The 25,485-nt window shown below is 45.1% G+C and overlaps 2 protein-coding genes and 1 pseudogene across 2 annotated transcripts in view; all 3 read right to left on the bottom strand.

Annotated features, from left to right (window-relative positions):
• Positions 1-8,606, bottom strand: part of LOC141102815 (rab GDP dissociation inhibitor beta-like) — a 54,028-nt gene extending 45,422 nt beyond the window's left edge. Inside the window, exon 1 of the mRNA XM_073591839.1 lies at positions 8,439-8,606. Coding sequence (XP_073447940.1) covers positions 8,439-8,507 — 69 coding nt within the window. The 5' untranslated portion in view covers positions 8,508-8,606. The remainder of the gene's footprint in view (positions 1-8,438) is intronic.
• NCKIPSD (NCK interacting protein with SH3 domain) overlaps positions 1-25,485 on the bottom strand; it is a gene marked incomplete in the record, with an annotated part of 558,334 nt that overhangs the window by 321,002 nt on the left and 211,847 nt on the right.
• On the bottom strand, positions 20,067-23,191 carry LOC141102816 (kelch-like protein 10; annotated as a pseudogene).

The following is a 25,485-nucleotide window of genomic DNA, read 5'->3' as shown; positions in this document are numbered from 1 at the left end:
TTTTAGACTCATTTTTCTCACAAGCAATTTCCTATTTTATGACACATGTGTTTGCTATGTATTGTTTGAGTTCACATGTGTTTATTTTCTTATATTTTTTGGATTGTTCTACTACATCAGGTATTATCTGATATTATTTGATTTGATACACATGCACTTGTTTGCTTTTATCACATATCGTTTAGTTTCCACCAGCACTCCCTATTTTTAGTCCCTCCCATATTTGTTTTTCACAGCGCAAATACCATCACTATTTCACAATTTATTCATTTTTCTGTTTGGATCAGAATTATAGGTTTTTTGCAGCAGTGTTTCTTAGTGCAGACCCTTTGACAGCGCGGGAGTCATCTATATATAAATTGATAGGGAGCACTCTGATGCAGACAGTTGATGTATGGGGACACTCTAATTTGGACAATCCAATCAGAGTGCCCCCATACACTGTAATGGGGATACCTGATGTAAAGGGGCACACAGATAGGGACACCTGATGTAAGGGGGCATTCTGATGGGGACACCTGATGTAAGGGGGCACTCTGATGGGGACACCTGATGTAAGGGGGCACTCTGATGGGGACACCTGATGTAAGGGGCATTCTGATGAGGACACCTGATGTAAGGGGGCACACTGATGGGGACACCTGATGTAAGGGGGCACTCTGATGGGGACACCTGATGTAAGGGGGCACTCTGATGGGGACACCTGATGTAAGGGGGCATTCTGATGGGGACACCTGATGTAAGGGGGCACTCTGATGGGGACACCTGATGTAAGGGGGCACTCTGATGGGGACACCTGATGTAAGGGGCATTCTGATGAGGACACCTGATGCAAGGGGGCACACTGATGGGGACACCTGATGTAAAGTAGCACTGTGATAGGGACACCTGATGTAAGGGGCATTCTAAAGAGGACACTTGATGCAAGGGGGCACACTGATGGGGACACCTGATGTAAGGGGGCACTGTGATGGGGACCCTGATGTAAGGGGGCACTCTGATGGGGACCCTGATGTGAAGGGGGACTCTGATGAGTGCTCATGATGTAAACGGGGACTCTGATAGGGACTCCTGATATAGGGGGGTACAGGTTCTGTTTAATCATCCTAATCTAATGACAGCCTAATACATACTAATGTTTCCCTGATCATGACATGGTGGGACAGACTGTCAGTGTCTCCCACAGTGTTAATATTGTGCCCCCTGACTTTTTTGTTACTCTATCCCCAGATCAGATAGACTAGATCCAGCCCTGCCCCAAAGACATATTAGCAGGTAAATTGGCTCCTGTCTAATTGGTTATGTGTATGTGAGACAGGAACCTTAGGTTGTTAGCTCCTTGAGTGCAGGGGCTGATATGAATGTACAATAAATAAAGAGCTGTGCATATTGATGGTGCTATATAAATACCTGTAACAAATAAATACAGGTAAATACCTTTTCCACTCACACACATACTTATTAGAAACAATCTCTTCAAATGCAGAACACAACATTTGACACTTGTCAATGCAAGCCCGCAGCTAGCAAGAGGCTGGGACAGCAGATAACGCTGCAGGAAAAAAAATGTATAAAAAGGTAATATAACTGTAAGAAGCCGCCAAGGCCGGGCCCTGTCCTCCTGTCCTCTGTGTACCCCCCCGAGGTTACTCCACGGTTTGTGTTGCTTTTGTTGTTGTTATCAAAGAAATAAGGCTAATCCCTGTTTCATGCACACTAGATTGATATATAAGCCACCGGCTGGTGACGGTGTCCCAAATCCTCCTAAGAGCTTACATTTCACAGCTTCTCTCCTCTGCCTGTGATGTCAGCCGACACTGACAGTGTAACAACAAAAGTCCTGTATGCCGCATTCTGTAGCATAGCTACAATCTCTGACTATCTGACTAGATTTTAACTATCACCTATAGAATGCCAATGGCTTCTGACTATCTCCTGTAGCATGTTCCAATCTCTATCCATCTCCTGTAGCATGCGTATGGTCTCTGACCGTCTCTTGTTGCATGTTTGCAGCTTTTAACTATCTCCTCTAGCATGCAAGTGGCCTCTGACCATCTCCGGTAGCATGTACTCAGTCACTAATCATCTCTTATAGCATGTCCCTAGTCTCTGACCATCTTATGTAGCATGCCCATGGTCTCTGATCTTTTCTTGCTCCATGTCTTCAGTTTTAACTATCTTCTGTAGCATGCCAGTGTTTCTTGTTCATCTCCTATTTCATGTCCTCAGTCGCTGGCCACCTTCTTTAGCATGTCCCCAGTCTCTGATCATCTCCTGTAGCATGTCTGCTCTCTGTGACCATCTCCTGCAGGATGCCCGTGGTCTCTGACCATCTCCTGTAGCATGTCCTTCTTTTCGGATCATCTCCTGTAGCATGCCCGCGGTCTCTGATCATCTCCTGTAGGATGCAACTAGTCTCTGACCAGTTCCTGTAGGATGCCAGTAGTCTCTGACCATCTCGTGTAGCATGTCCTCATTTTCTGACCATCTCCTGTAGCAAGCCCGTGGTCTCTGACCATCTCCTGTTGGATGCAACTAGTCTCTGACAAGTTCCTGTAGGATCCCACTGGTCTCTAACCATTTCCTGTAGGATGCCAGTGGTCTCTGACCATCTCCTGTAGCATGTCCTCAGTCTCTGATCATCTCCTGTAGCATGTCCTCGGACTCTGGCCGTCTGTTACAGCATATCCCTAGTCTCTGGCCATCTCCTGTAGCATGCCCATGGTCTTTGACCATCTCCTGTGGGATGCCACTAGTCACTGACCGTCTCTCTGCCAGTGTATTATGATCATCTCTTGTAGCATGTCCTCAGTTTCCAACCATCTCTTGTAGCAAGCATGTCATCAGCCTCTGACCATCTTCTGTAGCATGTTCTCAGTTTCCGACCATCTCTCATAGCAATCATGTCATCAGCCTCTGACCGACCATCTGCTGTAGCATGCCTGTGGCCCCTGACCATCTCTCCTGTGGGATGCCACTGGTCTCTGACCATTTACTGTAGGATACCAGTGATCTTTGACCATCTCCTGTAGGATTCCAGTGGTCGCTGACCATCTCCTGTAGCATGTCCTCAGTCTCTGGCATTAGTCTCTGACTATCTCCTGTAGCAATCCCATGGTCCCTGACCATCTCCTGTAACATGTCCTCAGTTTTTGATCATCTCCTGTAGCCTGGCCTCAGTTTCCGACCATCTCTTAGCAGCATGTCATCAGTCTCTGACAATCCCCTGTTGCATGTCTCTTATTTCTGTAGCATTACACATGTATGATGTGCTGCCCTTTGGGCTTTGCAGGGGGCACACTTGAGGCAACTTATATCAAGTAAGTTGACTACTTTAATGCAACACTTTCCTTACAAATGTTTTTTTAAATACCATCTGACATACTGTCAAAGATTCACAACTTTCAACCAAAAGTCATTTGTTATTTCTAATGGGATTCATTTAGAAAATGTGTGAATCCTAGGTAAAAGTTATGTAAAAAGAAAAAAATGTAAAAATAGACCCCTGAAGGTTAATGTACACGGCAGATTAAAAATTCAAACACTAAATTAGAAGCCTTTAAATTTGCAGAAGAAATTAATGTCAGAAATAAAACAGAATTATTTTTAGTTACAATTGAACATTCTCTTCTGTTGTAATTACTTTGATTATATTTATATATGAATTGATCAAATATGAATTGCACTGATATAGAAATGTATCTGTTAACAAATATTTTTATATGCTCTGTGGTCCTGAAGAAGGGGGGGATGCATTGGATGTTCTATGTTGTCTTATTATCGTAATATGAACTAATACCAATATTAAAGCGGTATTAAATCCAAAACCGAAAATGTCATATATTGCAGCTTACCAATGGTTAGGTGGCTGCATTTGTTTTCTTTGGCTTTTATTCCCCCTCTGTTTTCACCTGGTTATCTGGCCAGTAACAAACCTCCTGTACCAGGGTTGATGATAAGGCAGTGCAACCGGTCCTGTTGTTTGGGCAGCTTTATTGTTAATTTCTGCCAAAATGAATACATTAATTTTACTAGACCACACCCCCACTCCTACTTGCTCACCAGGACTTAATTTACATTTCCCTGGGCCCCAATAGGTCAACAAAGGGACCAAGGAGGTGGGAGCAGAGGAGGGACTTTTTTCATTTTTGAAGCATAAGTGGATAAAGTCCTGTTCCACTGCATCCGGGGGGGGGGGGGGGGGGGGGGGGGGGGCGTGTAGGCAGGGTTGGGGGGGGCGTCAGGAAGGCCGTATGGCGCCCCATGATTTATAGACACAACTCTGGAGGGATTGGTCACAGGAATCACAGCAGACAGCACCATCGCCAGTCTTGGGGGGAGGGGAGGTTGGAGTTAAATGTATTAGCTTATTTCAATACATTAACACATTGAAGCCAAACTCCAGCTCACACTTTGTTATCAGTTACAGCAAACTGTTTTTTCCTTTTGGGATAAAGGTTTTGCATGAATAAATAAAATCTGATTATTTTGTTTACCAGTGGCGGCCTGTGCATTGAGGGCGCATGGGCGCCGCCCCCCCTTTCCCTGCCGCGGCTCCCTATCTTTGCGCCCGGCCTATTTCAGGACGCCGGACGCATGGATTCCTATGTCAGGGGTGGGAGGGGGTGTTTTTTTGAAGCACGTGATTAGAGCCAGAGGCTCTAATCGGCTTAAAAAAAGGGTGGGCTTGGGGCGCAGAGAGTGCGCCCTGATCCCACCCAATTGTGTGACCATAGCGAATGAATTTTTGCTATCTTCACACTACAGTGCCTCCCCACCAATCAGGAGGCAGGTCGGTGAGACCTGTTTCCCGATTGACCAAAGCGCCAGGCAAACCTATTGGATACCTAGTGGCACTTTGGCAAGCGGAGGAAGCATGAGAGGAGCAAACACCTCCGCCGCTGCTGCTGCCCGAGCTCTCCATAGTTGGAAGAACATAGTGACGACAGGGAGGTCGGTGCAGACAGAGAGGTCGGTGCACACTCCGCACACACTGAACGCTCTGGCTCTGGATGTCCCGGGCGCCTGGCTGACATGGAGCCCTCTGACCCCCCTGTACCTCCCCTGCGGCCGGCCCACAGCACTCAGTGGCTGCTCAGCATTCTTGCTCATCACTACGGACTGGACCGCGGGATGGTCAATGAGATCAGGTGGAGATCATAGCGGACACCGCTCGTCGCCGTCACCCACTGCCTCACCGAGACAGGGTAAGTGCTGGGCAGACGGCGAGCGGGCAGGGGGGTCACAGTGGCATTTGATGGGCACAGTTGGAGCATTTAATGGAACGGTCGGAGCATTTGATGGGCACGGTGGCTGCATTTGATGGGTACAGTGGCGGCAATTGATGGCACAGTGGGAGCATTTGATGGCACAGTGGCTGCATTTGATGGGCACAGTGGGAGCATTTGATGGCACAGTATCAGCATTTGATGGGCACAGTGGCTGCGTTTGATGGGCACAGTGGCGGCAATTAATGGCACAGTAGCTGCGTTTGATGGGCACAGTGGCTGCGTTTGATGGGCACAGTGAGGCTGCGTTTGATGGGCACAGTGAGGCTGCAATTGACGGTTTTATTCAGTTTGTTTGCATCCCCCTAAAAAGTTTGAGCACCAGCCTCCACTGTTGTTTACCCCTGCCAGTGTTAAATGGTTTGTCTCATCCATGTAAACTGATACATTCTGCTGGAGAGCTAGCGCGGGGGTAGGCAACCTTTTGAGCACAGTGTGCCGAAAAATGTTTTCAAAGAAACTGAGTTTTTTAAAAATATCAACTTCACACTCAAAATCATGAAAAGGATTTTTTATAAAGTAAATGCTGTAAACTGTAAACTACTTTAGTAGTAAGAAATTAACATCCTGCACTCTCACGCCTCAGATCAGCCCCAATTCATGCATTTTTACACCTCAGATCACTGACCCCCTGCTCATCTACCCCATCAATGTACCCCCTGTACATCTGCCCCACCACTGTACTATCCTGCACATCTGCCCCACCACTGTCCCCCCTGCTCATCTGCCCCATCAATGTACCCCTTTTCTCATCCGTCCCACCACTGTACTTTCCAGCACATCTGCTCCACTGCCGTATCCCCATGCTCTTCTGTCTCACTACTGAATCACCTTCTCATCTGTCCTAACACTGAACCCATCTGCTCATCTGCCCCACCACTGTAACCCACTTTCTCATCTGCCTTACCAGTGTATCTCCTGCACATCTGTCTCACCTCTGTACCTCCCCTGCTCTTCTGCCCCACCTCTATTTCGCTTGCTCTCCTGCCCCACTACTGTAACCCCCTGCTCATCTGCCCCACCAATACACCTCCTTTCACATCTGCCCCACTGCTCTACCCCCCTGCTTTTCTGCCCCAACACTGAACCCCCCTGCTCTTCTGTCCCACCACTGTACCCTCCTGCTCATCTGCTCCACCGCTGTACCCTCTTGTCATCTATGATATGTGTGATATGCAGAGTGTTGAAAGGAAGCAGAGATGAGACACATCTACCTGTCCTGGCACACTCATTCTGCTGATCCACCTCTCGCATCCAGCCCACGTGCTTGTATGGGATGTATGTGATGTATGTAACGTATAGGACATATGGGATGTATGTGATGTATGTGATGTATGTGATGTATGGGATGTATTGGACGTATGTGATGTATATTATGTATGTGATGTATGTGATATATGGGACATATGGGACGTATGTGATGTATGGGATGTATGGGACGTATGGAATGTATGGGACGTATGGAATGTATGTGATGTATGGGATGTATGTGATGTATGGGATGTATGCGATGTATGTGACGTATGGGACGTATGTGATGTATGGGATGTATGTGATGTAGGGGATGTATGGGATGTATGTGACGTATGGGACGTATGTGATGTATGGGATGTATGTGATGTATGGGGTGTATGGGATGTATGGGACATATGGGATGTATGTGATGTATGGGATGTATGTGATGTATGGGATTAGGGGATGGATGGGATGTATGTGATGTATGTGACGTATGGGACGTATGTGATATATGTGATGTATGGGATGTATGTGATGTAGGGGACGTATGGGACATATGTGATGTATGTGATGTATGAGATGTATGTGATGTATGGGATTATGGGATGTATAGGATGTATGTGATGTATGGGATATTACATACAAGCATCTGGAATGAATGCGTAATGATGAGCTCAGGTCAGGGACATTTTCTGAAAGCAGTGGGCCTGTGTGCAGGATCATAAGTTGGGCCCCCGCAGCTGAGAAAAAGTGTGGCGCTCTGCGTCGCAGCAAAAGTTGGGTGTGATTTTCATTGCGCTGAATACTGGCTGTGGCTTAAAGGGACACAGAGTGCCGGGGTTCAGGAGTAAGTGATGCAAAGGGTTAGGAATAACTTCAACAAAGTTCCCAGAAGCTCAACAGTAATTCCACAAACTGTCACCTGATTGTGGTTTTCTCAATCAGTAAAATCTCTTCTTGCTGAGATTGCTAGTGGCAACCAAGTGAGTCATCTTCCTCCAGATGGTGGACAGGGCTAGCAGGACTGTGATTGGCTTCAGCAGTGGCCAATGACAGTCCTCCTCCTCTTGGAAACAGGGACCCCCCCCTCCCCCCCCGCAGAACTGCACCCAATCTCTTCCCCATCACAAAAGTTGACGATCGCAACTACAGCAAAGTTAGAGAACCAAACAATGTTTCCCATCTATTACAATGTGTGGGGGCGCAATGCCCCCCCACCCCACTCAGTGCAGGTGCGGCGTGTGGAATTCTGAAACTGGAATGCATTAGTGTCCCACTGACACTTCCCTGCGCTGCTCTGCTGATGGGGAGGGAAGCGAATTCCGGCAAAAGAGGCTTCGGATACGGCTTGCGGCACCAGTGCCGGGGGTTGCCTACCCCTGAGCCAGAGCTTTAGAAAAACAACAGACTTTTTGGCTGGTTCACCAGAGGAAAATAGAAGAAAGAAAGCCTAAAAAAAGAAAACTAATTCAGCCATCACATCTAAGAATCGGCAAGCTGCAATATAATAAATGTTTGCTTTTGGGTTTAATACCACTTTAAAGGTTTTCGGACTATTGGACCTTTTGTTTGGCGCTGTCACTGGACTTTGTGTGAATCTTCAAAACTGGGCCCTCTGTTTAAAGGGAACCCCTTTTTTTATTGAGCGCAGCCTTACCAGAGCCACTGTGCCCTATCTCAATCTGATTGATCTATTGATAATCTGAATCCAGTCCCTGTATCTATTTGCTCCCATAATAAAATAAAGTAGAAAGCAAGAGTTATGTACAAAGTGAAACCAATCAGATTTCCAAAAACATTCAGATCAGCTCTGACTGATTTCTGATTGGTTACTGCGGGTTATTGCACTGACTTGACAAGGAGGTGATAATAGATATAACGGGAATAGAAAAAGCGTCAATGTAATTTTCCTACCTTGAGCCCCGTCCCCAACACAATGACATCATACTCTTCCTCCATGCCAGAATGGTACCTGGTAGTCATGTCCGTGGCTCCGTGTGGTTTTTTCTCCACTCTATAACAACGCACGAGACGAGCTGCTGTCCTAATCTGATCTGCCAGGCACTAGTAAGCCTGTCACTCGCCCCATTAACCCAAAGCTGGGCCACAAGCTCGTAATCCACGTGAGCAAGGTAGCAACGCGCCTGCACCCAGAACTGCCCAACCAGAGGCCATACAATATCCACATATGTCTTTATTATATAGTAATAGTGAAAACTAAAATATATTGTATAGATTGTTTATTTAGAATTGATAGTAACCCGGTCACATCATATCACACTTCATTTCAGAATGTTCCACATCCCGGGGCTTTTGCATGATGAAGTTTCTTGATTTTAAAAATGGTGGTGCAGCAGTGTTATCAACCTAATAGATTGAAATTTACTGACACGACACCCAAAATTTACTGGCACAGCCAAGTTTTTACTGGCAATTCCAAAAGTTACAAAATTACAGTTTTAAGTACAAATTTCACTGTTTAGGCTACAAACAAGTATGTGCGAGCTAGACATGTGTGCCGTCAATAAATTTGTTTCGTTCCGTTCCGTTTCGTATTAGCCGTTAATTCGTATTTGGTAATTTGTGTCCGAAATTCAATTTGGATTCGTACGAAATACGAATTTTCGTTAGGTTCGTTAACTTTTCGTAACAATTACGAACGTTCGTTATGATGAATTTAAAAAGCAAAAAATACCTTTCTCAATATGGCAGTCGTTGACTCATTATGCTCATTATGAGGGGCTCCCACCATCCCTGCGCTGTGCTCATTATGAGGGGCTCCCACCATCCCCGGCTTTGCTTACTTCCTCCTGGGGCTTTACCCCATTGTGCTCATTATGAGGGGCCCCCACCATCCCTGTGCTGTGCTGACTTCCTCCTGGGGCTGTACCCCTGCTGTGCTCATTATGAGGGGCTCCCACCATCCCTGTGCTGTGCTGACTTCCTGGGTTTTTAACTTCATCATAACGAATAATCGTAATTATTATGACAATAATGAAACGATATTAACGAACATTCTTATTTTGTCCGATTCTGAATCTCCCATCGACTACCAGTACCAGTCTCCCACTCCCATATTAAAAAAGGTAATTTTCCCAACCCTCACTCAGTAGCAGAAGAAAACCTCTGATTGGTCAACAAAACACCAGTCAAGTTTCCGTTGTAATGGAATTTGGATCTGAAATTCGTGAACGAAATTTCATATTTCGTATACAATTCGGAAGCATAGAAATTTGTATTTCGGATGCTTCCGAATGTACGAATTTTTCGGAAATTCGTACGAATTTTCAATTCGTACGAAACTAACCACACATGTCTAGTGAGAGCACAGTGGGCCCTATTCCCCCCCTAAGGGCTGAGTGCTCTCAACGCATTGCACCCATTGAGGATGCGCCACTGCTTTCATGTCTTCCTTTCCTTCTTTAATTCCTCTGTTCCTTCCCGTTCTCCTCTTTGTTTTTATCTTCCTTCCCTCCCCAGTTACTTCATTTTCCTTTCCTTTCTTTCTTTCCTTCCCTTATCCTTTCCTCTCATCTTTTCTCTCTTCCTGCTCTCTTCCTTTCTTCTCTCCTTTTTTTTTTCATTCCTTTCTATCCTTACTTCCTTCTTTCCTTCCTTCTCTCTCTCTCCTTCCTTAAAGTGGTGTTCCAGCCGAAATTATACTTTTTAAATAGAAAATACCCCTATAATACACAAGCTTAATGTATTCTAGTAAAGTTAGTCTGTAAACTAAGGTCTGTTTTGTTAGTTTATAGCAGTAGTTTGTTATTTTATAAACTTACAGCAGGCCGTGGCCATCTTAAGTCTGGGCATCTGAAGTCAGACTGTATTTCTTTCTGGATCTCATCCTTGCAGATCTCGCACATGCTCAGTGCAACACAAGCAATGTGTCAGGTTTCCATAGCAACGGCAGTGTCAGAGGAAGTTGCCATCCCTTCCCAGAAGGCATTGCAAACAGGAAATGATGCGATGGGCCGCGGCCAGGGAGGAGGAAGTGAAAAATGAATACGGCTGAGAATTTTTTTAAAAAAATATCCAATTCGTTTACAGTTCACAGTTTAGTGAGGGATGCTGAAGAGTTGTAAAAGTGGGTGGAACTCCACTTTAATTCTTCTCTTGTTTCCTCTCTGCCTTCTCTCCTCCCTTAACACTGGCAGGGGTGAATAAAATAATCAGCTTTTATTTATTTATGTAAAACCTTTATCCTTAAGGGGGAAAAAGGCTGTTAGCTGGATTTAGCCTCAGTTTGTTAGTGTTTTTAAATCTGCTAGTACATCTAACACTGCCCTCCCTCCCAGGCTGACAATGCCACTGTCTGCAGTGTATCCTGTGTTCCTGTGCTCATTCCTCCAGAGCTGTGTCTCACTAATAGAGGGGTGTGTTACTAGCCAGTTCCCCAGGTGAAAACAGAGGGGGAAAATGCCAAAGGAAATAAAACTGATGTAGCCACCACATTTAATGATTGTTAAGCTGCAATATATTACATTTTTGGTTTGGGATTTAAAGTGGTTTTAAAGGCTCAAGTCTGTTTACCTTCATGCATGAAGGTAAAAAAAGCTTCCCTACGCAGCAGCCCCCCTAATACTTATCAGAGCCCCATTGCGATCCAACCTAGAGATTCTCTCTCCTCATTGGCTGAGACAGCAGCAAGAGCCATTGGCTGCCGCTGCTGTCAATCACAGCCAGTGAGCCAATGAGGAGGGAGGGGGCAGGGCCACGCCGCGTTTCTGTTTGTGAATTGACGTGCAGAGCAGCGGCTCAAGAGCGAGCCTGCTTGGGGGCATTCGGCAGGAGGAAGGGACCAGGAGCACGGGTAGTGGACCCGAGAAGAGGAGGATCAGAGCTGCCCTGTGCAAAACCATTTGCACAGAGTAAGGCAATGTTTGTTTTTTGTTTTTTTAATTGCTTTTAATATCACTTTAATACCGCTTTAATCCTTTAATACAAAGATACTTGCCCAAAACCCATTGAAGGCAACGGGTTGCAAAATATTGTTAACAAATTTAACCAACCAACAATGGCTCCACCTAGTGACTAAATATGGTACCTGGATATAAAAAAAAACACTTGCATAATATTGGGTATTTCAAAAAGCAGATTATCTGCGTGAGAAACCTCAGAAGGATGGGTGCCGTTTACAACTCTATGGATGTTTGCAGGTTCACTTCAATGACATTACTGACCTGGATCTAGGATGCAGATCAATAGACATTAAATGACAGCTTCTGTCTGAAGTTTCAAACACAGGTATTTTTCTTCTGGACAGATTTCTATTAGGAGGTTGAAGATGAAGACTGACACAAGATTGTGTCTTGTGCTCCACTGAAGTTGGCATCCAACTGCTCTCTGTGCCCAGTCCTAGCATTGTTTGTCAATGAAGAGCTGGGATAACAGAGATGAGGCTGATTGTGATAACTTATCGATACTTTCATTGTAACCACCTATCACCTATCTGGCTGGAGGCCAATATAACTAGAGGGCTTCACTTATACCTCTAGCTGAGATAAAAACTGGAAATCAACAGGAACATGCCGTGGCCAGAAACTAGCTGAGGTCAAGCTGGGAATCAGCAGGAACAAACCATGGTCCGGAACTGTCAGGGCTGGGCTCAGCCCTTCCTTCTCTGAGCTGGCCGCTCAACTGTTGGCTAATTGCCATCTCCTATCTTTCCACAGTTACTCAGCTGTTGATGATATCCTGCTCGTCAGTCCTGCCTGCTTAAGCCGTCCAGTCCAGAGGATCTCTGCCTTCGCCTTGGTCAACATCACAGAGACATTCTCCTGCTTTCCTGTTTAAAGACTTGCTTTGCTGACATCCCTTCTGGCTCCAGATCCTGCTTGCTGTTCCACTACATTGATCCCTGACTTCTGGCTTGGGTGACTATCCGTTTTGGTTACTGAACTTTGGCTATGTTTTGACAAAGTTTGTTCTTTTTACTTTTATTATTAAACAACTGTGATTTAACTGTACTTCTGTCTCGGTCTGATTTCATGGTTTCTTACTGAGGTCATGCCAAGAATCAGACAAGACAAGCCATGGTCAGAAATTTGCTGAGATGAAGCCGGGAATCAGCAAGAACAAGCCATGGTCAGGAACTTGCTGAGGTCAAGCCAGGAATTAGCAAGAAAAAGCCATGGTCATGAACCTGCCGAGATCAAGCTGGGAATCAGCGTGAACAATCCATGGTCAAAAACTTGTTGAGGTCAAAGCAAGAATCAGCATGAACAAGCCATGGTAAGAAACTTGCTGAGGTCAAATCAAGAATCAGCAAGAACAAGCCATGGTTAGGAACTTGCAGAGATCAGCAAGCCATGGTCAGGAACTAGCCAAGGTCAAGCTGGGAATTAGCAGGAAAAAGCCATATTTAGGAACTATCCGAGGTCAAGCCAGGAATCTGCAGGAACTAGTCAAGGTCAATAGCAGGAAGACAGAACAGTCTAGAGGATTTCCCTTACACCTGGTCCAAACACCCCTGAAATGGAGCACAGAGATTCAGAGGGCACAGAGTGGGACACATGCCATGAGACCAGTCTACAGAGGCTTCCTTCTTAAGGCAGGCTTGGCCATGAGATGCTTGTGTAGGCTGACAGGAAGGCAGCTGGTTGGAAAATATGGATTCACTGGCTGGAACACAGGGATGCACAGCAGTCTGAGAGTGTAGTTCAGACAGGCAGTGGTCAGCGTGACAGTTAGCAGATCAAAACTGTGAATCAACAGGAATAAGCTGTGGTCAGGAACTAGCCAAGACTAAGCTGGGAATCCGAAGGAACAAGCTGTGGTAAAGAACTGGCTGAGGTCAAGCCAGGAATCAGCAGGAACAGGCCATAGGCAGGAATTTACCAAGTTCAAGACAGAGACGGGTCCAAGGTCAAGTTTGGTCAGCAATGGAGAAACAACACTTAGGAACAGGTTCAGGTTGCGGGGTAACAGGTGAAGATGATCCAGCAAATTTCCTGCTTAGCACTGTTCCTTAAATATGCCATCTGCACCAGGATTAGGATGCATGCGAGCCCATGTGCTTGCATGCGCATATGTCCATACAATATGCCTACGTGTATTAACGTGCTCACATGAAAAAGCATGTAAACGAAAACACAACCAGCTGGAAATTACCTTTGTGCATTGCTACACGTTGTCTTCTAATGCGTTCCTGAGACCGCCTATATTACCATAAATGATTAGACCAGCTTTTACAATCATATAAAATGTCATATTCTGTAGTGAATTATGGCAATCAATCAGAAATCAAGCATACATTTGTAGCACCCTCTAGTGTACAGTTTTTTTTCAGAGTAGGTAAATTTTCAGGCTTGGCTGGCAGTTGAGCCTGGGTGTGTTTTGTGATCTGGGTGACCTAGAGCAGTGCTGGGTGACACACAGGTGGTGTCACCAGGACCTCCCACTTCTTTCCAGAATGTTCTGGAAAGAGAGGTGGGAGGGGAGGTGGAGCCACCTGGGGTATTCTAGGGAGCCCTGACCAAGCCCCAACTTAGACTGGCAGGAGTAGGCCTCCTTGAATACCCTGGGTCAGCCCAGCAGGGGAGGAGTTGACCAGGTGGAAGATGGAGATAGAGTGTTAGACTATCAGGGCCTTTGAGGGAGTTCCCCAGTCTTGGTGACCTTGGGCCTGGGCTCGGATGGAACCCTCTTACAACCCACAGAGGTGTCTTGCACAGGAGGCACAGGAGGAGCAAGAGAGGACAGCGGGAAAACACTGCCGGGCAAGTCTCCAGGAGTTCCACAGAGGCAGCCAGGAGGGCTGGTGAGTGTACACAACGTCGGGAGAACTGGAAGGCACGCCTGAGATGCAGCAGTCTGGGATGGGTGCAGAGCCAGTCTAGAGGATGGTGATCTCATGGGCAGTGCAGTGAGGCAGCTGCAGTCAGGAGGGCTGGCAGTGCCTAAAGGGGTGGTACTGGGAGCAGTAGTCACAGGGACAGCTAGCACTGGGACTTTTCAATATTTGCTACACCATAGGGGCCCGAGATCCCTGCCTGTAAAAGGAACCTGCTTTAGGCCTGACTGAGCCAGTGTCAGGCCTACCAAATCAGTGCTAGCTAGTCCAGAGAGTGAAAGACAGGAAGCGATGTGCAGGAGGAGAGAGGAGTGATGATCTGACAGGAGGAGAAGAGGGGTGTATATATACTGTGATGTATATAGGAGTCCCAACGTTTGACTTTAATTACCTGGGCATCTCATAAGTTCCCCATCCACATCCAAGTTCATTTCCCCTCAATAAAAATACAAAAACAATCCCATAAACAATCCTTCACCCACAGTTGATCCAGAGGAAGGCAAAGACCCCCAGCAAAGCATGATCCAATTTGCTACAGCAGGGGAAAAAATTCCTTCCTGATCCCCCAAGAGGCAATCGGATTTTCACTGGATCAACTCTACCTATAACACACCTATACAACTTTACCTATAACACTCAACAGGTCTTACGGGGGTACCGCTACACATATATTAGTATGTTTTTTCCCCCGTATATATGTAAACCGAAAAGTACTTTGTGCAGTTCGAACGGTCATTCACAATAGTTCAACCCCCAAGGAGTTAACATTCCAATCATATCTTTATAGAGCCGCTGTGATCACATGCAAATGAACCTATGTTCCCTGATTTGGGGATGGAATAAAAATATGTGAAAAAGTCATGGTGGAATTTGAAGTCAGGATCTGCAAGTGCAGGGCCAGAAAGTCAACCACACTACGAATGGGTGGCTGGGAAGTACCTCCACTTTCTGGTAAGAACATTGTTATATGGTACCCTTAGTATCAATCCATGGTGGCCAGTCTGAAATGAGGTATCATACTTGTGTAATTCAACTTTAAACCCAGCTCCCGAGAGGACCCACCTGTTTCTCTCTGGTCTGAGTCAAGATTTGAATATTCAGAGTTTGAGGTCTTCAGGGTACCCAAGTGTGTGCAACAACTGGAAGCGCCTGCTATACAATCCTATAGGCAGCATGGGAAGGAAGGAAGGAAGGAAGGAAGGAAGGAAGGAAGGAAGGAAGGAAGGAAGGAAGGAAGGAAGGAAGGAAGGAAGGAAGGAAGGAAGGAAAGAAGGAAGGAAGGAAGGAAGGAAAGAAGGAAGGAAAGAAGGAAGGAAGGAAGGAAGGAAGGAAAGAAAAAGGAGCGAATGAATGTAGGAGGGAAGGGAGTAGGAAAACACGAAAGGGACTGGAAGGGAAGGAAGATAGGGGAAAGGAAGGAAGGTAGGTGGAAGGGGGGGGGTGAGAAAAAAGGAGGAGAGAAATGAAGGGAAGAGACAGAAAAGCCGGGGGACAGGAAAGAAGGAAAAGCAGAAAGGGAAGGAAGGAAGGGGAGTCAGGAGAGAAGGGAGAAAGGAAAGGTACTAAGAGAGGGATGGTGAAAAAAAAAAAAAGTAGGAAAGAAATGAAGGGAAGATACAAGAAGAGAGGGGGGGGGGGCAGAAATGGCGAGAGAGGGAAGGAAAGAAAGGAAAGAAGAGGGCAGGTGGAAATGAAGGGGAAACTCAATGGAAGGTGAGAAAAGAAGGAAGGAAGGAAAGAAATAGATGGGGGAAGACAGAAATTGGTGGCAGGGAGGAAGAGGAGACAGGAGGGAAGTAAGAAAGGACAGAAGAAGGGAAAGATGGGGGGAGAAAAAAAGGGAAAGAAAGAAAGAGAACATACAGGAAGAGGGGGGGGGCAGGAAGGAAGGAGGGATAGGAGGAAGAAAGAAAAGATGGAAGGAAGAAAAACATAAAAGAAGGGGAGACAAGAGGGAAGAAAGAAAGAAGAGATAGGTGGAAGGAAGGGGGAGCACAGGAAGGAAGGAAGAAGGAGAGAAGGAAGGAAGAAAGAAAGGTAAGACAAGGGGAAGGAAGGGGGCTGGAAGGAAGAGATAAAAGAAGGTAAGAAAGAAGGAAGACAGGAAGAAAGAAAGGATGGTGAGACATGATGGAAAGAAGAAAGGAAAGATGGAGGAATGAAGATAGATGGGGCCATCTGGAGGAATTCATGTAGGTCAGAGAGGTGTTTTAGGCCTTTCAAAGCTTGGTAAAGCTGAGTGCATATAGAATGGGTATTGCGCTGCTCAGCACAATGCACACTGTCAGCACCGGTGGTTGGGGGGTGTTTGGCCATCCAACCCTTGCTTTGTAGGAAGAGCTCAGCTCGAGGAATGGAATCTTGAGGAACTAGTAAACAGCAGCTGTGATAACACACATTGAAGTTCTGTTTGTTTCTGACAAAAGTATCCAAGCAACCGCGAGATTCTGCCACCAACTTCTGCTCCTAATTACTATGGAAACCCTTTAATTCACTTCTAGAACGTCAGAGTCCTCGCCAGCACTGAGGGGTAATGTGAGGTGAAGGAAAACACTAATAGACCCATAATAAGGCAGAGCGATGAGCTCTAACCTGCAACCACAATCCTGATCTCATAGGGGCCCCATTACAATCATGTGGTTTGCCTGTAGATTAATGGACGCTCACAGTAGGGAAGCTACACCACACTTAAAGCTGAACTCCAGGTTAAGCAAACATTGTCTAAATGCATTCATCATGTGTGTGCTTCTTAAATCTTGGAATATTTTGTGTATTTCTTCCAGATCTGTGCAGTAATCCAGAGTGAGACTTCCTGTAATAAAGACGGCTCACTGCTGCTCTCTCTTCTTGTGCAGGGTGACCGGTCTTGTCTCCGCCCCCCTCCTGTAGGGCTGGGCCCCTCCCACAGCTCTACTCTTTGCACAGGATATGGTACAGCACCCTGATGATGTCACTGCTACTTTTACAAGGTAACATTTGGGCTTGCAAAGGCATTTGGTTCACTTGAAGTGTATGGGCCAGTGGTGGCCGGTGCTCCATATTTTGGGGAGGTGGCAAACAAACCACCCAGCCTGGGCGGTCAGATGGTTGGTCAATCGGTACCCCTACCCAATTCGCCCCCCCCTTCCTGTCGCTGGGTCGCTCAGTCAATCCCCCCCGCTTGCCTGTCTGTCCGTCCACCAGCCCTGCACTTACCCCATCCAGGTCCTGGGCAGCTTTGCTAACTTCCCCCTGCGTCTCCCCCTCTTCCTCCCTGCTTCTGCTCCAGCCAATCTGGTCACTTCTCCTCTCGGTCATTCGGGTCTCAGGACCCAATTCCTGATTGCCTGGGAGGAGAAGCAGAAAGACAATAGCGAATATTAATTCGCTATTATCACACAACTGGGTGGGCTTCGGGTGCAGTGCTCTGTGCCCCGAGCCCACCCTTTTTTTAAGCCAATTAGAGCCTGAGGTTCTAATCATGTAGATTAAGGGTCTGGGCGCATGGATGGGGGGGGGGGCGGTGCCTGTGCGCCTTGCATGAGCAGTTACCACTGGTATGGGCGTTTAGGTATTTACATTTTCTTAAAGTGACCCTATTGCCGATAAAAAAATAAAAAACAAAGTTGCTATCTGAAGACCGCAAAGGGTGTACTGACATCCCATATATAGGTAATGAAGACTGATCCATTCCTGGTGTCTCTAGGCAAAGAAGAGGAAGAACAGTACAGTTTTCAAAACTCAGGACCACCGCACTGGGCTTTGCAGACGGTGATTCTATAGAACCCATAGAGGTAAATGCAACGGGAACTGGGGTGGGGGGCTACCTACTCCTGACCCCTGCACTGTGTGATTCAGTTACTTTTGACCTTTGCACTCTGTGCATTACTTAATCCTGGCCCCTGCACGCTACGTTATGCACTCTTGATCCAAAACAGAGCAGGCTTAGGTTTTGTCTAACCATACTCCTTTACACCCTTCTCACAATTTACTATTAGCTCTGCCGCTGTCCCAACCCTATTAAAAGTGGGTGTGGTCAGTAGGATGTGAAAATCCGATCACCTTAAAGAGTAACTCCACTTTTGTTGAGAAAAAACATTCTTAGTCTGGGTGATCTATGTACATTGCAAACTTTGTGCAGATTCCTACCTTTTGTTATTCTGAAGGAATAACTGTTTGCCTGTGTCCATGTTCAGAGTGAATCAGTATGGGAGTAGTTTTACAATTATCAGTCAGCTGCTGCACCTGCAGGATTCTAATGAGGAAAGTGTCAGGGTCTGCATCCCTTTAGACATGATTTCCATTTGAGAGTATCTCACGAAAAATGACATTTTTATTGCAGGGGATGGCAAAAATCTAAGTTGTACCTTAGTGCAGACTTCTGGGGAAATCAGTGAGCCAATCTCACAAGCAGGAAATTACATTTTCCGGGGGCGTTGTGTACACAGTCTGTGTACAGAACACCTCCATGTTGCCATGTTGCATTTTACAGAAAATTAGAGCTGCAGATTGAAATGGAAAGGTATTTTTTAATAACATTCAATTACAATATGACTTGAGTCGCAATTGTGTGAGCTATATTATTATTTTTTTGCTAATTTTTTTTTCTCATGAAAGTGGAGTTACCCTTTAGAGATATGCAATTAGCGGACCTCCAGCTGCTGCAGATTTACAAGTCCCATGAGACATGACAAGACTCTGACAGCCACAAGCATGACACCCAGAGGGATGATGGGACTTGTAGTTTTGCAACAGCCGGAGGTCCGCTAATTGCATATCCCTGCTTTAGAGGATAGGTTCCCCTTCTGTAACATGTTGCACCCATATATAGGGTGAAACATGTTACTGGGAGTGTGCTCCAGTCCCCGCAGCCTTCCGAAACCCCATTGTGACAGTGGGTGGGGGAAGCCCTACCCACACCCGCTGTCACAATTTAAAAACAGCTTGGCAGTGGAGGGCTCCACCCACACAACCACATCATTCATTCACAGTTTCCTGTAAATTAATAGACTGCCAATACCGTCTTTCCATTGAGGCCGATGGCTTGTAGTTCTCAATTGAGGGGGGGTGCTGGCGAGGGCTCTCATAGTCCATTGATCTTCCTGCTCTCATGTAACTGCCTGTCCCTATCAGAAGCACAGGCAAACGGCTATCCTGAGTGTCTGCAGGAGCCTGATATTGCACCCACGACCTACTGATCACGGGTGTAATGCTTTGCAGGCACCTTAGAAAAAAAAGATTAAATGTATGTTTATTTATCTGCAAAAAATGTGCATTTGTAAAAAATTTTTTAAAAGGGGATCCTTTAAGCTAGACAGCAGGTAGTAGTTAGTCACATTTAGCAGGACTTTTTATGTGATATTGAAGATGCTTCTCTAAGCCACGTCTTCCGTTCTAATGAGTGTCAGGAAGATACCCCAACATTTCTATCCACACAGGTCGCACCAACACCTAAATCCAATCACCATGGAATGTGTCAAGGCAGATGTTGATTGTCCAAAAATTGTACGGGAGTTGTGGAATTGGTGAAGACATCTTGTTCTAGTTACATCATCTCATCCTTGGTGTCAAAAAAGTCTGCTTAGGTCACCTGAACAGAGTCCAACATTTACCCACATTTCTAGTTGACAATTTCTAAACTGGAATGATTGAGTGGTATTATTCTTACCTGCAAAGAATGACAGTAACATTTGAGTTCAGTTTTCTAATTTATTGGCAATTACAGTTTATATTGATGTTTTTTGAAGAGTCACTTCATTCTGTTACACTTATAAAGAGCTGTCGGATAATGCCCGCCTCGCTCCCTCTCTGTAGAATGTGTCTCGACTAGCGGTATAATCCCGGACGTTGGGGAGGCCGGGCAAAATGCAGCAGTCCAGGGCACTGCGATGGATGTTCATGTTGTGGACGCCGTACCACTCATTGGTCTTCCTGTCATAGTACTCTGCTTCGAAGGTCGTTTCGAAATCATTGAAACCTCCAGTCACATAAAGGAGATCCTCCAGTACTTCAATCCCAAAGTGGCTGAACACTACAATCACTTTAAAAGAAACCTGGACAATACCCAGTACTCTGCTTATATTGGTAGTTTGCTTGTCTGTTTGGTGTATAATAATTGTATAAATAAAGGATTTACAAAAAAATAAAAAAATAAAAAGAAACCCATCCTTTCTTCACTGCTTAGCAGGTCCCTGACCTGGAAGAAGGAACGGCCTCTGACCCCCATGTCATTGCTGAGTCTTGTAATGGCCCAGTGGTCAGGGGATGGAAACACTTCATACTACAGCGCACAAAGGAATCCGACGCTCACAGAAGTGTTGAATGCTGAAGAAAGCGATGGAGGCTGCAGCTCTAGAATGTAGGTGTGTGTAAGACCATTTGGTTTTTAAGTGGGTGTCTATATCTTACCTTGCCATTGAGGGTGGTGGCTTTTGCATTGCTTCTTATATTGTTCATTGGAGCTATACGATTCCATTGATTGGTCTCTGGTTCATAACATTCTGCAGATTTCAGGCCGATGTGGCCATCAAACCCGCCCATGGCGTAGAGTCGGTTTTGCAGGACTGCCGTGCTGACATAGCATTGCTTACGATTCATTGGAGCCACTTGTTTCCAGATCTTCTTGACTGGGTCAAACCGTCTTACGCTATTTAAGAAATCCATGCCATTAAACCCTCCAACCAGGTACACATAGCCATTTAAGTATGATGTTCCATGGTAGGCCCTGGGGCTTTCCATATCATAGGTGATGTCAATCCAGCGGTCGACTCTGCAGTCGTAGGCCTCCATGGCGTTGGTAGGGTTACTAGAGCTATAGCCGCCAACGGCGAGTAGAATTGCACTTGGCAGGCGTGGCCTTGTCAATGGGTTCATGAAATCTGAACTGGAGGATCCATTTGCGTTTAAGTCATGCTTAGTCTTCAGCACACTGGTGACAATATTCATACATTCTTTGTTGTGCTGTATGTGGATGTTCACCACCACGTTGTTCATCAAATACGTGGTGTGTATCAAGGCCAATCGAACCTGGGGAAGAAGAGAAAAAGGGTTTTTCATGTTATAGAGGTCAATAAAACTCAATAGACAATCATTAAGGTACAACAGTCCAATACAATTTTGACACCACATAAGCTGTGAAGTATACAGTTTTCTTATCTAAGGAATACTGGTAAGGAAGCAGACTTTACTCAGTGGTGTTACACATTTAATTTATAATTTCACAGTACCAGAGGAGTGTTTCATTGGAGGGGTGGTGGTAAGGTTCAATGACACTGGATTCTACTAGGCCTCTGCGGTACATGATGGTCAGAGGCAGTCCGTCTGGGACCGGTGCAATGGAGACAACCTAAAAAAGGAAACCTATGTGTCCCTGTTCCTCCGGAACCTCTCCATACATCTGCACCTGTGCTTTTCCTAAGCAGTGGAGCTCTCTCCCTACCTTACTGCCTCAGTGTGGGTGGGGTAAATGGTTGGCCCCTAAACTTATCCTTAAACCTTTGTCAAGATGGCCACCCCAATCTTGTGGGACTTCAGTATTTAATAAGATCACCATCCTCCCTAAGATGGCCACCCGGAGCCCAAGATAGGAGACATTTCCTCCCCACTGGACTCCAGCCAACTTGAAAATCTACCACACTTCCACCTTCAGGTTGGAGGATGTACTGCAGCTTTCCCCTGCCTACATATTGATCAGAGTTTGCAGACATCCAGAGATTGTTGGCAAGTCCTGTAGCTGCTGACTTTTAATAAAATTACACTTACATGTCCATGGATCCAGTGCTGGCATCCTAAATGTGGGCAGCCGGCTATGCTGCTTTTGGCTTCACAGCATGTGCAAGGCGCACTTCACTTTGTTAATGCTCCCGCAGTCTTCTGGGACCTGTGATGTGTCCCAGAAGACTGTGGGAAGGGAGGGAGAGGAGAACCTCTGCTCAGATCACCCAGGAGATCTGAGCAAAAGTGGGAGCCAGTATCTGTCAAAACTAGTTACCCACTCCCCCCTCCCCCAAAAAAAATTAAGTGCCAAATGTGATAGGGGAGGAGGACTTAAAGCAGAACTTCCCCTGTAGGATGGTGTTCCGCTTTAAGATTACTTATAACATTTTGCGTACATTTGTACAAACTACGGGCAGGAAGAAGTTGAAAACCTTCACTATTTTTCTCAAAGACGTTCAACGGGGGTGCTGATTCCACTGTGTGAGAATACACCTACAAAGCCATGCAAAAAATATGGAATATTTTTTTTCTTACATTGGGGTTGATTTGCTAAAACCAGAGAGTGCAAAATCTGGTGCAGCTCTGCATAAAAAACAATCAGCTTCCAAGTTTTTTTGTCAAAGCTTAATTGAACAAGCTGAAGTTAGAAGCTGATTGGACACCATGCAGAGCTTCACCAGATGTTGCTCTCTCCAGTTTAAGTAAATCAACCCCAATGGGTAAATGGAGTTCACCACCGTACCTTAGGCAGTAGGGTGCTGATATGTTGCCTACGATCATTTGGGTTGTGCTCAATCCACTTGATGGTGGCTTCAAAGACGGCTTCCTCCCTTTTAACCACAAGATCGTCTTTGTTGATGAGATCCTCAAACTCTGTTCTATTTAGATCCAGAAGCTCCTCGGAGGTCGATGCTATTTTGTGAAAGTGGTGACGAATGTATGCATGGCTGTTTTCATGCAGCTTGGGGCAATGAAAGTGGCTGGAGAACCTGCCAATGCCAATACAGTTTTCAGGACATAGCTGGTCAATTAGGTAATCCAAGCATCGCCATTGTAGACCCAGGATGTTGAATTGGTCTGCGGCCATAAACAATGCTTGTATGTTCTCGGAATTGATGGATGCTGCATTGGTGTAGATATACTGAAGGACCAAGCTCATCATGTCTGCGGAAATTGCGGGCATATGGTGCACATTATTTTCTGTCTCTGTCCATCGTCCAGAAAACAGAGCCCTGGGAGGAGGAGAAGAATTCACGTTATAATGCTGTTTTTCAGATAAAGTTTTTCATGATTTAATATGTTGTTTTTTTGCTTTGGATTTACAGTAGCACAAATGCTACACGTAGGTCTGTAGTTGATGGTAGCCCAAGTAAAGTGAATGTTGTATGCGCAAACTGCTGGCGCTATATAAATCCTGCATAATAATAATAATAATGTCAAGTAACAACATTTTGTTGCACAGTAAAGCCTTCTTAGAACAGAAGATATTCACATGTCTCATTCCATCAAAAATAAAAGGATAATTCCTCATTTCAAGACAGCGAGCAGAACCATGCAAATAACTGCCTTTCAGCTAACTGGCCAGATGCACATCCAGAACCAGTGTGCAAATATGGGCCAATATTATAGAGCCATTCATTCCAAACTGCATACAGCTTTTTGTTTTCTGAGTCCGCGGTGCACAAAGACAAAACAACAAAGGTAACCAAAAAACTGCATGTGAGCACAACACACAAAAAGTGCACTAGGGTGCGTCAAATGGTCCCCACCCAAAGAGGAAAGCCCCCTCCCCAGCCCCCCGACCTGGTGAGCGCAAGACTTCTGACAGGGGTGAGGCACACTCAGGTCCACCTAACCAAAACGGCAGCCCCCTCTCCCTGTGATCAGCCAAAGCCAATCAATAAGTTGTGGGTGTGGGCTCTCCTGAAGAGAGAATGCCCAAGGTTGGCGAGGAATTAACCTAAAGGCCACCAGGGAAATGCTCCCAACCCCCACATTGCCCAGGGGGCAGCTGATTTGGCTTGTTTCCCAAATCAGAGGATCCTTTTAGGACCCTCATCATACTAGCTATACTATATAGTGTTGTGGAATCTCATATTAGCCAATGTATTTCATATTATATATATTGATTTGCATATATTTTATTGATAATTATTATTATTATTTATATTATTATATAGTAGTGGTTTTATCAATATTATTATTCAATAAGTAAAGCAACAATTATTAATCTTTAATAATGTATACTGTATTTTCCAGATTTAGAAAGTCTTCATTTTTAAGTGTTGAACTTTAAATGACCTCTGCTTTATGACAAGTACTTGTAAACAGGTGTTCTCGAAAATGTATTAAGATAGTCTACTGGGTGAAAGTTCATTAGAATAGATTCAAGTTATGTAGAATTGTCTCAGACAGATAAGAAAACAGGTGGTTAAAATAATTAGGTGGTATATATCTTTAATTTAGGTTTACTTGAACCCAATGTTTAATATTTGAAATTTCATGATATTTACCTATATAAACCCTACTGTAAAACAATGAGCTTACTTTATAGATCCTTGTAAACTTACTTTATGTATCTTTATAACATTGTATACTCAATAAACTTCTTTTGACAAGGAAAATAATTAGGTGGAATACAGGAAAGTTATGTACAGAACATTAATTAAGTTTGACAGGGTCAAACAAAGGTCTGCTTGTGCCCTCATTAAAACTGTTAAAATACATGCATATAGTGAAACATATAAAACATCTGGTGGGGTTATTGAAAGTTAATTGTCTCAAAGTTGTAAATCTGCAAATCCTTGAAGCTAGTTAAATCTTATCAAGATAAGGAGAGTTTGATAACACAGCTGGGTGCCAGACTGTCTCTATACAGGTGTTTTTAATTGGACAAAAACAGTTATAAATCAATTTAATGAACATATAGGAATTTGGGAATGATTAAGTTTATCTGGTTGTAGAACAGGTTTAAATTTTATGGTTGGTTACTTTGACGTAGATCTTAGCGACCAATCATATGTAAGAGATATGTTAAGATAAGACTTGTAAAAGAGTATATAAATGCAAGCTCTGCAATTGTTAGACAGACAAGTCAGATAGGAGCTCATAAGGCTGAACTCTATGTATGCTGCCCTATTGCACGGGTCATAGAGGTCAGAACCAATGGGCAAGTATCTGTCCTAACTTGTCTCCTCGGACAAGTCAGATAGGAGCTCATAAGGTTGAACTCTATGTATGCTGCCCTATTGCACGGGTCATAGAGGTCAGAACCAATGGGCAAGTATCTGTCCTAACTTGTCCCCTCGGACAAGTCAGATAGGAGCTCATAAGGCTGAACTCTGTGTATGCTGCCCTATTGCATGGGTCATAGAGGTCAGAACCAATGGGCAAGTATCTGTCCATAACTTGTCTCCTCGTACGAGTCAGAGAAGACTTCTTGACTTGTTCCAGAATGTGGTCTCAGGTGAA

The sequence above is a fragment of the Aquarana catesbeiana genome, linkage group LG07 (assembly GCF_042186555.1).
Source record: "Aquarana catesbeiana isolate 2022-GZ linkage group LG07, ASM4218655v1, whole genome shotgun sequence".
In the NCBI taxonomy this organism is placed as follows: Eukaryota; Metazoa; Chordata; class Amphibia; order Anura; family Ranidae; genus Aquarana; species Aquarana catesbeiana.
This window is presented reverse-complemented; position numbering and strand designations above follow the sequence as displayed.